This window comes from Papaver somniferum, unplaced genomic scaffold (genome assembly GCF_003573695.1).
Source record: "Papaver somniferum cultivar HN1 unplaced genomic scaffold, ASM357369v1 unplaced-scaffold_79, whole genome shotgun sequence".
Taxonomy (NCBI): Eukaryota; Viridiplantae; Streptophyta; class Magnoliopsida; order Ranunculales; family Papaveraceae; genus Papaver; species Papaver somniferum.
The window spans coordinates 1050291-1066368 of NW_020650859.1; the positions used below are offsets into that span (position 1 = coordinate 1050291).

At 40.2% G+C, this 16078-nt stretch overlaps 1 protein-coding gene across 1 annotated transcript; it reads right to left on the minus strand.

Annotated features, from left to right (window-relative positions):
• Window positions 1-978: 978 nt before the first annotated feature.
• On the minus strand, window positions 979-1978 carry LOC113344595 (uncharacterized mitochondrial protein AtMg00810-like). The gene is made up of 2 exons (XM_026588538.1): window positions 1859-1978; window positions 979-1722 (listed from the first exon to the last, which is right to left on the minus strand). Exons 1-2 carry the CDS (start codon window positions 1976-1978, stop codon window positions 979-981), a joined length of 864 nt encoding a protein of 287 aa, XP_026444323.1.
• Window positions 1979-16078: the final 14100 nt, after the last annotated feature.

Consider the following 16078-nt stretch of genomic DNA (forward strand, 5'->3'; position numbering starts at 1 on the left):
GCTCTTTTGGACACAAAACGAAATGAGAGAAAGTGATCGCTTTATATAGGGGAGAATAGAGAGAGGTCTCATAAACGCGCATTAAAACAATTTCAATTAATTCAGATTTTTTCCAACGGATTTAAACGTTCATGCATCACTTAATATCGATTTGAAACGTTCATGCATCATTATGTTTGATATAAAACATTCATGCAAATTTAAGTTTGATATAAAAACGTTCATGCAAATTTAAGTTTGATATAAAACGTTCATGCAAATTAATGTTCATGCATAACCATAATGTTTCCCAAAGAATTATTTTGTTTCAAATATTAATTCGATAAATCAAAAGAAATTTTGCCAAAAAATATAAGTCTTGACCCACACCCACACCCGAACCCGAACCGGCCCGGCCCGCACGCACGCACGGATGAACGGAGGCGGCGTGCGTGCTTCGGTGCGAAGCACCGCGCGTGTGTGAAAATGTCCGACTGCACCAACTAACCCATTGCCTAAGTCCTCTCCCTCGCACAAAAGTGCTAATGACCCAAAGGCCACTCTAATATCAAAAAATTCAATACTTATGGAGAGGTATCATCTTTAGTTTTCCCTATGTGGGACTAAAGGTTCATTCACAAATAGTGAAAATGACCTAGTGTCCTTAGTGACCAATAGATCCCAAGTTCCAATCCCACCAAGACCAAAAACCAAACTATTGTATAAATTCATTTTCTCTAACAACTTTTTAGCAGAGTCTTCAGGAGTTTGCTTAACACCTCCCCTCAAGTTGTACTGCAGCTGGCGAAGTTGCAACTTGCTACGTAATATATGAAATCTAGGTGATGGAAGCCCCTTAGTAAAGATGTCGGCGATTTGATCTCTTGAACTGATGAACCTGACATGAAGTAGACTAGCAGCCACACATTCACGGACAAAATGATTTGTGCGAGCATGGAATATGGGATTTGAAGTGAGGTACGTGGCTCCTAAATTATCTCACCAGAGTATTGGTGGTGAGATTTGGACACCAAGCTCTTGCAGCAAGGATTGGATCCACTTTATCTCTGAAGTGGCTATTGCAATGCCACGGTATTCTGCTTCTGTACTGGACTTTGATACCGTTTTCTGCTTGCGTGCACTCCATGAGATCAAGTTGCCTCCGAAATATATACAGTAGACACTCGTTGAGCGTCTGTCATCCAAACTTCCAGCCCAGTCTGCATCGGAGTAGGCTTGCAAAGAGAAGTCTGAGGAAGAACGAATATGCAGACCATAGTTTACTGTATTCTTAAGATAACGAATAATTCTTTTGACTAGTTCCCAATTCTCTTCATATGGGTCATGCATGTATTGACAGACCTTGTTAACTGCCACAGAGATATCAGGTCGCGCTAAGTGCAGATATTGCAGTGCACCCACTACACTGCGATACAATGTCGAATCATGAAACCTTTTGGTACCTTGCTTCTGAATTTTCACATTTACTGCCAGAGGTGTGTTTACTGGCTTTACCCCATCTAGCTTTGTTTTGCGCAGAAGGTCTGTAACATACTTACGCTGTGTAAGAATTAGTTCTTTCCACTTTCTAAGCAGTTCGATCCCCAAAAAGAAAGAAAGATCTCCTAAATCTTTTAGTGCAAACACAACACTAAGATCTTCAATCAATCCAGAGATCTCAACTGGATGTGAACCGGTCACTATTATGTCATCTACGAACACTAAAACGTACAATGTGGATCCCTGTGTTTGACGAATGAAGAGAGAACTGTCAGCTATTGAACCCTTGACCCAACTGGACTAGGTAGGTGCTCAGTTTTGAAAACCATGCTCTAGGCGCCTGTTTAAGGCCATAGAGTGATTTTTGCAGTTTGCAGACATGGGTTGGATGCAGCTCATCTACATACCCCTGAGGTTGCTGCATATATACATCCTCTTCCAAGTCTCCATGAAGAAAGGCGTTCTCTACATCCAACTGTTTTATATCCCAGTTGCGCATTACAGCAATTGACAGCTGATGAGTGCCAAATAATGTATATATTTATCCCTTTTTGTTGGCATTTAACTCATCTTTTGTGCAGTAATTCTACATTTTATCCCATATTCTGTATTTTCATTGTTTTCAAGAATAAATATTTTTCTTACTTAATTTTTCATTTTTAGGTAATAAATAAAGTCTGGATAACTTGCGGAGCGGAAAAGAGCTGAAGAGTGGTGAAAAGCCGGAAGAAATTACGCAAGGAAGCCGCAAAGAATGGAGCGCACGTCCAAAAAGCTAGGAATGGGCTCAAGAAGGAAGAATTGTTCTTAAATAAGATATGGGCTTGGCATACCCAAGGCCCAAAACCCTTACCCAAACCCATTTTCTATAACCAAAACCGCCTCCATTATCAGCCGTCAGATTGGATCCAACTCATCATCCTACAGTCGCTCATTCATAGATCATCAAAATCTGAAGTCTCTGCCAAACACCACAGCGCATAAATTCCAAGCCTTCAGATTAGGTTGTAGTTGAATCCAACGATCGCTTCTAGGCCTGCGCATCAAATCCAGATACTTCCGCTTAACACTACAACACCTAACTCCATCTGGCGCCGTTAGTTTCGTTGTATATCTGCATCCAACGGTCGCTGCCAGCATCTTCACTTTTATCCGTTAGATCAATCTTCATCTCCACACCCCACGGCTAAGCATCGCAGAACATCAAAATTTGATGAAGCCGCTCAACACCGGAACACCAAACCCTATCTACCCTAACCGATCACACTTTTCTCTCACTCGATTTCCTCTCGTCTCCTTTCTTCTTCACAGCAACCTCCCTCACCCGTACCACCACCTTCCTGCCGCACCAGTTCCATCACCACCACCTTCTCTACCACCAACTCCTCTGTCTCAATCATCATCATCCCCCTACTCTCTAGCCATCTATTACATCAGCCCATCACCCCTCTTTCTCGCTGGAACCCTAGGCGTGAAGAGTTGATGAAATAGATGAGGCTATAGATTGAAATTGAGGGCAGAGAAGGATCGAGAGAGAAGAGAAGAGGCATGGGTCACCACCAATTCAGCGGATTTGGTGAGCAATTTCGGAATTGAAAATACCTAATTTTAATTTTAGGGTTTGTAAATTATTGGGGCTTTTGAAGTATAAATAGCTCATGGTGTAGAGGATGAAGGGTGTGCTTGGGTTAGCCGAGATACCCCCTAATATGGGATACCTTAGTTTTAATTTCTGTTTTTTAATTTCAAAATCAATTTAGGGTTTCTGTTTCAATTTAATTTTCAATTTCAATTCCTGCTTCAATTTCAGTTTATTGCATGTTAAAATTCTGTCTTGTTTCAGTTCCTGTTTTGATGTTTAATGTTTGTGCATGTTTCAATTTTTGTTAGGTTTAGTAGCAATTTTTATTTCAATTTTATTTTACTGTTGTGTGTTTGTTTTGATGTTAATTCCATGTTAATCTTAATGTTAATGCATGTTTAATTCCTGTTATGAACTCAATTGTGTTATGTTTGTTCTTTGTTGTCACTCCCATACCCCTGTTATGCTATGTTTCTGTAATCTTGTATCATGTTCTGTATATGTTCTACTTTTAATTTCCTGTTGATGTTTGTGTTCCATGTAATGTTAGTTTAGTGGAATGTTAGGCTAGAAACCTCAGTGCACTGATTTGATTGAGCAATGGGAGAAATTAGTGCTCATAGCAAGCTAATTCTCTTTCCATTCCATTTGTATGCTTAGGATGCATTGTTTTGATAGAGCAATGGGAGAAATTAGTGCTCATAGCAAGCTAATTCTCTTTCCATTCCATTTGTATGCCTAGAGCCACTGCCTTGGCCTTGCATTGTCATCACTGTTAGCTTCACCATCTCCCCTGCCCTTGGCTTAGGCCTTGGTTCACTTCCATTGTTGTTGTTTAGTTCTTTGCTGTTTAGTCATTGTCTTGTTTAATTTTCTCCATTGTCTTTGCTTCACTGCCATCTCTGTTTTCTTCCTCTTGCCTTGTTCTGCTGCCTTGTCTTCCCCTTGGCCTGCTGCTTTCCTTCCACTGTTGCTGCAGCTGGTTAAGGCCTAAGTCCTACTGCTGCTGCTGCAACTGAGCTTGGCTCACAGCAATCCAAAAACCCAAGCTCAGTTCTCAGTTCAAGACCAAGCCCAGATTTGAACCAAAAGTTGAAGCCCACTGTCCATTGTTTGTACAAACTGAAGCCCAGTTCATTAAGGCTCAGAGCCCAATTCACAGTTGAACTGTTGAGCACTCAATTAAAGGCCCAATCCAATTCAGGTTTAAGGCAAAAGCCTAATTGAGAGACCAAAGCCCAAGTTCACAGTTCATCATTCAAAGGCCCAAAGCCTAGTGCACTTCAAGACCAACTGAGCCCAAGCTCAGTTCATTTCATTGTTAAAAACAAACCCATTAGACCCAATTTACTCAAAGGGTATTCAAAGCCCAACAATAGCAATTTTAGAACCCAAAATAGCTAAACACTACAAAACACTCCCAATCTCTGTGGATCGACCCGTACTTACACGAGCTACAACCGACGACCGTGCACTTGCGGTATTACTGTTGGCCCGCGTTTCATTTCGCTTAATTTTCACACTCCTCCGGGTCCACCAACAGCACAAGACGAATAGTGCATGGCTTAACCACTGGTGAAAAGGTTTCACCATAGTCAATTCTCAGCTGTTGGTTATATCCCTTGGATCCCACCACATTCATCCCTTTCTCTTATTGATTGAACCATCTGGATTCTGTTTAACTCGATACACCCATTTGGATCCCACCACATTCATTCCTTTTTCATGTTTCACCAGAGAGTATGTGCCATTCCTAATTAATGCATTGATCTGGACATCAATTGCATCCCGCCATTCTGGAATTTTCCTTGCTGCCGAGAAACATGTTGGCTCCATGAAATCTTGATCATGTAGAAGATGTTTGGATGCAGTCAAGCACATTTTTTGAATAGGCTTGTGTATACCAGCTTTTGCCCTTGTGACCATGGGATGTGATAAAGTTGTACTTTGGACTTCGTCGTGTATAGGTGCTGATGAAGCTGGCAGAGCAGAAGCAGTTGCAGACGCTGAAGTAGCTGGACTTGCTCTAGGGGAGATGGTTGCCTCAGAGTAAGCCAAACTTTCTGAGGACGATTATGAATGATTCACGTTGTCTGATGTATGTGTGGCAGGATACTGTGAAGCATTACCCTGTATTACAGTAGCATTTCCATTTCCAAATGGTTTCTTAGAGAAAATACTTGTGATGGATTGTACAATACCTGGATTTGGCACTGAGGATTGTTTCTTGAGAGGCAAGAATGAGAATGTAGTTTCCTCAAAGCGCACATGCCTAGAGATATAGATTCTATTTGTTTATCTGTTTAAACACATGTACCCCTTATGTGCGTTGCTGTAGCCTATAAAGACACATTGAATTGACCTAGGTTCAAGTTTATATTTGTTATATTTCCTTAAGCAAGGATAAGCTAGACAGCCAAAAACTTTCAAGAAGGAATACTCTGGAAGTTTGTGGAACAACAGTTCAAGTGGTGTTTTTGTGTTTGACACGGAAGCTGGTAGCCGGTTTATAAGATAACATGCAGTAACAAAAGCATCTGCCCAAAAATACTTAGGCATATGAGCATGAAAAAGTAAGGCCAAACCAGACTCTGTCACATGTCTGATTCGTCGCTCTGCCAAACCATTTTGAGGTGATGTGTGAGGACATGAAAAACGATGCTGAATGCCAGACTCATTTAAATAGGAAGTAAATTTTTTATATTCTAGTGCATTATCAGATTGGAAAATTTTGATCTTATGACCAGTGAGATTCTCAACTTGTTTGCGGAAGAGAATGAATGTCTGTAATGCATCAGACCGTAGAACAAGGGGAAAGATCCATGTATAGTGGGAATAGAAATCCATAAACAAAATGTAATATCGAAAACCTGTTCTTGATAAGGAGGGTGAGACCCATATATCTGAAACAACTAAGCTCAATGGCTTATTATAAACTGTTTTACATAGAGAAAAAGATAACTTCTTGCTTTTACTCACATGGAAAGAATGACAGAAGTCAAAGTTTTTATTTGTTACTGGAAGTGAAAACTGATGACAGATTTTGGACACAGTGCTAAGCATTGGATGTCCTAGTCGCTGGTGCCAAATAGGAAGTGTAGAGGACACCAGAGCTTCAGGTTTTATTGAGTGCTGAATCAAATCTACCCCTTCAAACATATAAAGGCCATTCTTATTAAACCCTCTCAGCAACATTATCCCCGTGCGCTTGTCCTTTACAACAAAGAAACCAGCATGAAACTCAAAATAAACATTATTGTCTCTACAAAATTGTGAGACAGACAACAAGTTTGTCTTGATTTTAGGAACATGATATATATGATTCATTGCAAAAGTGCGGGAATTAAACGTAAAAGATGCATTACCAACATTTGAGATCTACAGTGCATTACCATTGCCCACATGAACCTGCTCAGTGCCATTGTATTCATGAGGAATGGACAGATTACTCATATCAGATGTGAGATGGTGAGTTGCACCCGTGTCTGTCACCCACTGATTGCCAAACTGGTCACCAGGTGAAGAAATATAGGCCTGTGCTGAACGCTGGTTGTTGCTTGTGGTTTTGTCGTAGCGAAACCAACATCTATCTCCAAGATGACCCTTCTTTTTACAGATCTGGCACTTTTCAATGAACTGAGGAGGTCTCTGATTCTGCTGCTGACGAGCATTCATGTTATTGTTGGAATATGGATATTTTTGTTGGACTTGATTCTTCCGTTGATCACCTCTACTTGTCGATGGAAAGTTTGGGACAACTACATTGGCTACTGGAGAATGCAGCAACGACAACTGAGACTCTTGGCGCATGTCATAGGTGATCAGATGAGAGTAAAAGGTATCGATAGGCATATCCTCAACAGTGCTTAACGCAGTGACAATAGGGTCATAGCTTTGGTTAAGGCCATTACTAATGGCTTGTTTCTTTTCATTTGTTGTTACAACACAGCCAGATTCTGCCAACTGAGCAAACAAAGATTTAGCATCATTCAAATAGGTTTTGAGAGTTTTGTTACCTTTTGACATGCTGTGCAGCTGCTTTTTCAGATTCATCTGATGATGAAAGGTTTTTGGTGCATATTCGGATTCTAGTTTATCCCAGACCTCCTTTGCAGTCGTTAGGTGACCTACATTTCTCAAGAATTCAGGTGTTAGAGTTGAATTGAGCCATCCAACTATGAGAGAATCCTGATGCTCATATGCTGTAAACGCAGGATTTATATCGTCACTTTCAGGTAACGTCCTTGCAGGAACTTGTTTTGTTCCATCTACAAAGCCACTGAGATCATAGCCTTTTAAGATTGGTTTGAACTGTGCCTTCCAGAGGATATGATTTGTTTCTGTGTGTTTTAACGTGACTAGGTGATGAATCTGCACCTGTCTTAGGGTATTTGTTGTCTCTGCCATGAAGTTGTTTTTTTTTTTTTGGTGGTGGGTTTTTTTTTTTTTTTTTTTGAGCGGAAGATGGCTTGGATCAGGCTGATACCAAGTTAGAAGATAGGTTATCGGTGAATTCTTCCACACATTCAGTGTGCAGAGAGCAGTTCTATTTATATTAAAACAGTTTCAATATTCTGTTACAGATTTTGGTAAAAGATATAGAGACTGATCATGCCAATATTGTAGGATTTAGACTCTGACACAGTACTTGGTCAAGAGACTTGGTGTAGAGACTTTTTAGCAGAGTCTTCAGGAGTTTGCTTAACAGAACTGAAGGAAACCTCCTGACATAAACTTTACTAATTTCAGATCTTTCTAATTTGGGAATATATAAAGGGCTTTAAATGCTAAGTGTTTTATCAAAAAAAAGAGAAATTAAATTCTAAATATTCTTATATTGGGCATAAAATGCTAAATTTTTTGTAGTATCGATTAGGTTAAAGCAAGAGATAGACATAAAAATAGAGAAGGAAAAGAACTTGTTATTATTTGATAAAGAAGCATCAGGGATTACATAATATAATGTTGTTTATATATAGAAAAGGGAAAACATAGTCATCTAAGGACCACACATCCATGGGGGTTGATTGCTGCAGGCCTTCGTATTGGTAGTCGCATAGGGAAGGCCGGTATGGCATGGCGCGGTAAGGTGGTTGGCATACCATTTCCATATGTGGTATGGCATGCCTCGGAGCGGTTTGGCGTGGCCAAAACTAGGGATTTGGGCCAAAGGTTACCATGTGTTTTTTGGCAACCTTGGATGGCTAGAATTCGCATCTAGGATAGAAGGGTGTCCGTTGATCGTCGCACGCCTTCGTTTGGTAGCCGCATAGGGAAGGCCGACATGGTATGGCGCGACAAGGTGGTTGGCATGCCATTGGCACATGTGGAATGACATGCCTTGGAGCGGTTTTCCGTGGCCAAAACTAGGGTTTTGGGCCAAAGCTTACCATGCGTTGTTTGACGACCTTGGACAGTTAGGATTTGCATCTAGGATGGAAGGGTGGTCGTTGATCGTCGCATGCCTTTGCTTTGGTATCCGCATAGGGAAGGTCGGCATGGTATGGAGCGGCAAGGTGATTGGCATGGCATTGGCACATGTGGCATGACATGCCTTTGCGCAGTTTGGCGTGGCCAAAACTAGAGTTTTGGGATAAAGGTTACCATGCGTTTTTTGTCCACCTTGGACGACTAGGATTTGCATCTAGGATGAAAGGGTGGTCGTTGATCGTCGCACACCTTCGTTTTAGTAGCTGCATAGGGAAGGCCGACATCGTATGGCCCGGCAAGTTGCTTGGCATGCCATTAACACATGTGACATGGCATGCCTTGGCGCGGTTTGGCGTAGCCAAAACTAGGGTTTTGTGCCAAAGGTTACCATGCGTTGTTTGGCGACCTTGGGCGGCTAGGATTTTCATCTAGGATGAAAGGGTGGTCGTTGATCGTCGCATGCCTTCGTTTTGGTAGCCGCATAGGGAAGGTCGATATGGTATGGTGTGGTAAGGTGGTTGGCACGCCATTAGCACATGTGGAATGACATGCCTTGGCGTGGTTTCGCGTGGCCAAAACTAGGGTTTTGGGCCAAAGTTTACCATGCGTTGTTTGGCGACCTTGGACGGCTAGGATGTGCATCTAGAATGGAAGGGTGATCGTTGATCGTCGCATGCCTTCGTTTTGGTAGCCGCATAAGGAAGACCGACATGGTGGGGCCAAGGAAAATCGCGCGGATGGCATGGCATAGTGGAGCCAAGGGTTTGGCACGGACGTCTTGGCATGGTGGAGCTAAGGAAAGGTGCGGTTGGCTTGGCATGGTGGGGCCAAGGGTTTGACATGCCATTGACGCATGGTGCGGCTAGCATGGTTTGCCATTGGCACAGTGGTGCAACTGACATGGTTGGCACGCCTTATGATGAGTGCCAAATAATGTATATATTTATCCCTTTTTGTTGGCATTTAACTCATCTTTTGTGCAGTAATTCTACATTTTATCCCATATTCTGTATTTTCATTGTTTTCATGAATAAATATTTTTATTAATTAATTTTGCATTTTTAGGTAATAAATAAAGTTTGGATGAATCATGGAGCGAAAAAGAGCAGAAAAGTTGTGAAAAGCCGGAAGAAATTACGCAAGGAAGCCGCAAAGAATGGAGCGCACGTCCAAAAAGCTAGGAATGGGCTCAAGAAGGAAGAATTGTTCTTAAAGAAGATATGGGCTTGGCATACCCAAGGCCCAAAACCCTTACCCAAACCCATTTTCTATAACCAAAACCGCCTCTATCTTCAGCCGTCGGATTGGATGCATCTCATCATCCGATGGTCGATCCTTCATCGCTCATCAAAATCTGAAGCTCCTGCAAAACACCATAGTGCCTAAATTCCAAGCCTTCAGATTAGATCACATTTAGATCCTACGGTCGCTTCTTTGCCTGTGCATCAAACCTCGATATTTCCGCTTAACACTACAACACCTAACTCCATCTGGTGTCGTCAATTTTGTTGTATCTCATAATCCAACGGTCTTTACATACCTCTCCATCGTAGCCGTTCGATTCAATCTATATGTGATCATCCAACGCTCTTTACTTGCTGTTCATCAAAACTCGCTACACCCGCTCAACACCCTAGCAACCGAACCCTTATACCCCAAAACAAACAGCCCCCAACCCATTCTTCTCTCGAGCTCTTCTTCCCCTTCTTCCCAAAAAAGTTGCAGAGCTCTGCAACTCCATCACCTCCACCAGCTGCACCTTCTTCTCGAGCCACACCACCACCACAACCACCCGAAAACAGCAGCATCCTATCTCCCTAAGCCTAGTTGTTGTATCTAACCCACACACATCTCACTGAGCATCTCACTGACCTAGATGTGGGTTTGATGCAACACCTCGATTTAGGGCATCAGAAGAATGGAGTAGGAGCAGAGAAGAAGCATGGGTCGACATTTTGAAGCTGTTTTGTCACGTCAATTAGGTGAAGTTTCAAACCCTAGAAAAATTAGGGTTTTCAAAATTAGGGTTCTGCTTACATTTTTTTTGTATAAATAGAAGAGATGGGTATGGTTTAGAAGGTGTTCTTGGGCTAGCCAAGATTCCCCCAAATTTGGGTTAGTGTATGTTTAATTTTAATGTTCAATTTCAGTTACAAATCAATCCCTGTTCATGTTTATCTCACTGCTAGAATCACTGTTAATGTTTATATTTGTTGTTTAAATGTCTGTTAGTATACTGTTTAGGTTTAATTCCATGTTAGTTCACTGTTAATGTTAGTTAAATGCTCACTGTTAGGATTAATTCACTGTCATGTAATGTTAGTTTGATGGAATGCTAGGCTAGTTACCTTTGAAGCATTGAACTGATTGAGTAATGGAAGAAATCAGTGCTCATAGCAAGCTGATTATCTTGCCATTCCATTTTTGTATGCTTAGGATGCAATGTGTTGATTGAGCATTGGGAGAAATTAGTGCTCATAGCAAGCTAATTCTCTTCCCATTCTTTTTGTATGCTTGTATTCTTGCCTTAGCCTTGCTCTGTTAGTTTCACTATCATCCTTGCCCTTGGCCTTAGGCCTTGGTTCATCTTGCTTTGTTCTTTGCTTTTGCCCTGTGTTGCTTCCATGTTTATTTTGTTTGCTATTTTCTTTATTGCATTGCCTTGTGCTGCTGCCACTTCTTCTCCTGCTACTTAGTGCTGCCATTTCTCCCCTGCTGCTACTTCTTCTCTTGTTGCCTCCCTTTGCACTGCATCTGAGTTTCTGCAGCTGTTGCTGCCACTCCACTTCCCTTGCAGCTGTCTGCTACACTGCTGCTGCAGCTGCTGTTGCTGTTGCTTTTGCCCTGCAGCTGTCTCTCTTGCACTTGCCTTGCTGCATTGCACTGCTGCATTGCATTGTTTTCTTCCCCTGCTGCTACTACTTGCACTGCTTGTGCAGCTGCTGTGCAGCACTTGTGCTGCTGCTGCTTCCTCTCCAAAGCCCAGCCCACAGTCCACTGTTAGCTCAATCCCATTGAGCCCAAAAGCCCAGAGCACAACTTGAGCTCACCAGAAGACCAAAACAAAAGCCCATTGTAAATTGTTGAAAGACCACAGGCCCAGCTCAACCCAAAAGCCCAAAACAAGGTTTAAGACCTAAAGCCCATAGTCCACATTTCTGAGCCCAAGCTCAGTTCAACCCAATTTACTCAAAGGGTATTCAAAGCCCAACAACAACAATTTAGGAGCCCAAAATAGCTAGAAAACTCCAAAACACACCCAGTCTCTGTGGATCGACCCGTACTTGCACGAGCTGCAACCGACGACCGTGCACTTGCGGTATTACTGTAGGCCCCCGTTTTTATTGCGCTTAATTTTATACATATCTCCGGGCCCACCAAGTTTTTGGCCGGGGATAATTTTTAGGACCTTTTAGAAGCCTACCAAGTTTTTGGCGCCGCTGCCGGGGATTGGTGCTGTGTTTTATCTGTGTTTTTCTTAGCTATTTTTGCATTTCACTGCATAGCATTTGCATCTGCATCTGCTTCACTTCATTTGCTGTTGGACCTGCTGTTCTGAACCTGTTTTTCCTCTGCTGGGACGCCACCAAGGAAAAGAACCAAAGCCCAACTGGGTTTTTGCAACAATATCAGAGCAGCTGGGCTGTGCTAAAAAGGTAAGCCTAAACCCATTCCATTGAGAGAACCCAACCTGTGGGCTTCCAAATTTCTTTAATTGTGGGCTTGTAATAATTAACCCAATTTTTTGGGCTTTTTATTTTTCTATTTTGGGTTTGTAATTAATTATTTTTGGGCTTGTTGTTTAATTTGTGGGCTTGTATTTATTTTGTGTGGGCTTGTTTAAATTCTTCCATTGGACTTGTATTTTGTATTCTGGGTTTAAACCCAGCTGAGCTTATAACTTATTGTGGACTTGTATTCCACTCAAAAGTGGACCTCGAAACCAAAGTTTTAAAACAAACGTCGGGCCTTAACCAACGGGGCCAAACCGAATTTTAAACTTTCAAAAAAAAAAAAAAAAAAAAATAATTAAAACTTGGATTTTCGTAGGCCGCAGCCTTCATTCCATTAGAGGACCAACAGTGGGCTTGCTCCCAATTTTAAAAACCAAATTTTCATCTTGCTCCCATTTTAAACCAAAATATTTTTCAAAACTTTTGCTCCCATATTAACAACCAAATTTTTTCTTCTTTAGCCCAGTAAAACCAAATTTTTACTTTGCTTCCATTTTAAAAACCAAATTTTCTTTTTCAAATGTATCCCATCAAAACCAAAATTTTCCCATAAAACCAAATTTTTGAAAACCCCATTAAAACCAAATAGTGGGCTTTGTCTTTTTCAATATGGGCCAACCTCGTGCTCTCCATGAATACATGTATCCGTCAATAAAAATTCCATTATCATGTATTGTATTACCTCAAACCAATAACCCTTTTAAAATAAATGCAAGCATGATACAAATACTTCCTATATTTCGAGGGTTCGATTCTGAGAACCCCTATACTCATGTAAGAGTGTTTGAACAAATTTGTCGGACTATGCAACCTGATCATAAGTCCGAAGACTCTCTGAAATTGCGTTTGTTTACATTTTCTTTAAAGGAAAGGGCCAAAACATGGTTTTACGGTTTGAGACCACAATCAATCAACACTTGGGACCAACTCACAGATCTATTTTTCAAAAAATTCTTTCCACATCATAGGACCATCGCTATTCGTCAAAGTATCAATTGTTTTGTCCAATTGGATGAGGAAACTGTTTTTCACTATTTTGAACGTTTTAATGATTTGTTGAGTGAATGTCCGCACCATGGAATTGAGAAGTGGAGACTTGTCGTCATCCTATATGAGGGACTAGACTTTAAATCTCGAACCATGGTTGAGTCTATGTGTAATGGTGAGTTTATTGATAAATCTGTGGATGATGCATGGAATGTTTTAGCCGAGATTGCAGAGAAAACCCATCAATGGGAATCCGTTAGGGAAACAGGAACAACACCACATGATATGAGTCACCCCCATGAATTAGAGTTTTATTCTTGTAATAGCTCCGACCTTAGGATTGAAAATTATCCTAGATTGCAAAATTCCTATCATGATGATGATGATGATTATGATGTTATGTTAGAAGAACATGTCTATACTGAAAATGTTATGGAACCTTTGGGTTCAAATACATTAGGCTTCTCTGCCCCGACCTTAATGCATGATATTTCTTCTAGTATTCCATGTGATGTTTCCCCTGATTTGCCGATGCATGAAAATCAATCTGTTGATGATGTTGATAATTCTGATTGTGATCTTGCCAATTTGATTGATGATTGTGAGCATGATGTGACATGTGTAGATGAGTTAGAAGCTTTTGATTTGATTGATAATGATATGCCTATTCTTCTACCTAAGTCACAATCTGATGGCCTTCCACCCAACCTAGATTTGGTTTGTACCCATATTGTCAAACCAACTTTTCTGAAGATTCCCAATCTAGGATTGGAACTGTGTGCCTCCCAAGTCCTCTTGGACTATTTTTCTTCAAAATATAACATTTTTAAAGAGCCACAGTTGGAATGCATTTCTTTGCCCATCCCGAACAAAGTCCATTTTCAGTTAGACCTTTTGAATCCTGAACCCCTAAAATTAAAAGATTTTGTGCTTAAAAGTAAACCTGTTGAACAATTTAGGTTTAGGGATGATTCATTCGGTTTTTCACTCTCACTCCCATTTAAGTCCAATTTTAGTGTTTTGAAACTTTCTATGTCTTTACACTTTTTCTTTTGGGTTGATCCTCAACTCTTTAGACTTTTGGTGTATGGTGAATTTTTTGTATATAATCAAGTAGATAAATTTTAAAAACTTTTGTTCCTTTTGTATATATTTTGCTAATCCAATATGATCTCGGCTGAAATATGTTGGATTTTTGCCTTGAATAACGGAGTTTTAATTCTGCTTTCGCCGAAATCGGGTATTCTCTCTCCTTTTACTCTACTCAGCATGTCCCTTTCCATATGTTGCATTTTAATTCTTTCCATATTTTGAAACATTGAGGACAATGTTTAGTTTAGGTTTGGGTGTATAGAGTAGATACCATGATAATTTGCCATAATTGAAAACGAACTCCTTCTTCTTTTTGAAAAAATTGAAAAATTCCAAAAAAATTAAAAAATCAAAATTCAATAAAAAATTAAAAAATGAAAAATCATAAAAAATGGAGCTCATTTACCTTGAAATGTTGACTCTTGTGCAAATATGTAATTATTAGGAGTCTTAGTCTAGATATTTAGGCACCCTGATTCTAGCACAATTCACATAGTGATAAGAAATTTGCACGTGCACGATCTACCAATACATGTATGGCCTCGATCTTCAAGGTGTTTGATAGGAAGTTACGATTGCCAATCACTTTAGAATACTGAACGAAACTTGACTAGCTTGTTCTTTGGTTGGTTGGGATAGAAGGTGGAGGTTACATTAAGAAAGACAACCATCGAATTTAACTGGGTGCATCAAAAAGGGCTACCTCTTGCAAAGTGTCATGTAATTTTTTGTTTCCTTTTGTATATGTATCAAAAGTGTTTCCTTGTTCTAAAAAAAAAAAAAAAAAAAAAAAAACGATGTATATATTCAGAAAAAAAAAAAGAGAAAAAAAAATATATCAGAAAAATACAAAAAAATCAAGTATTTATCAATTCCATCATCTCTTGTTCCAAAAATAAAAAGAGAATAGTCAATGTAAATAAGAGTCATTTTGTTGTTTCATTGTAATAAGCAAGGAGGGTGTATGCCATTGATGTACAACGCGAGTAATTGTGAAATACCTCCAACTCATTCACAATTCTCGTAAAGTCCGGACAGCTAGCTAGATTTCGACCTCAGTTCTTAGCCTGAGAAACTATCTCTTGGTGATTAGTAGTCATAACTTCAAATCTTTCTTTACACATGTGTAGATACACTTTACACTCTTATCACATGTCTTTTTTTGTTATCAGTGCTAGGATTGTGCCTTCGATAGCTAGATTGACATCTCCATTTTACTGTGAGCTTAACTGACTTGCACATGTCACATTTGATGGAATCTGAGCTCATATTTTGTCCTTAGGTTTTGTAGGTACACCTCTGGTAAACCTTCACGAGACTTCAACTCGTCCACTAGGGACACTTAGTGGTTTAAAAGGCTTAGTGCATACGCTAAATGCATTCGAGAGACCAGCGACAGTGGTATAGTTAGGATTTCCTTAGTTTTGTTTTACTTGAGGACAAGTAAAATTCAGGTTTGGGGGTATTTGATGAGTGCCAAATAATGTATATATTTATCCCTTTTTGTTGGCATTTAACTCATTTTTTGTGCAGTAATTCTACATTTTATCCCATATTCTGTATTTTCATTGTTTTCATGAATAAATATTTTTATTAATTAATTTTGCATTTTTAGGTAATAAATAAAGTTTGGATGAATCATGGAGCGAAAAAGAGCAGAAAAGTTGTGAAAAGCCGGAAGAAATTACGCAAGGAAGCCGCAAAGAATGGAGCGCACGTCCAAAAAGCTAGGAATGGGCTCAAGAAGGAAGAATTGTTCTTAAAGAAGATATGG

What these genes read in the sequence shown, in the direction of transcription:
- LOC113344595 (XM_026588538.1), bottom strand. Translation starts at nt 1,978, where the DNA reads ATGCGCAACTGGGATATAAAACAGTTGGATGTAGAGAACGCCTTTCTT. An exon ending in ATGAGCTGCATCCAACCCAT is followed by an intron (nt 1,723 to 1,858) that starts GTCTGCAAACTG and finishes CGTCAAACACAG; the next exon opens with GGATCCACATTGTACGTTTT.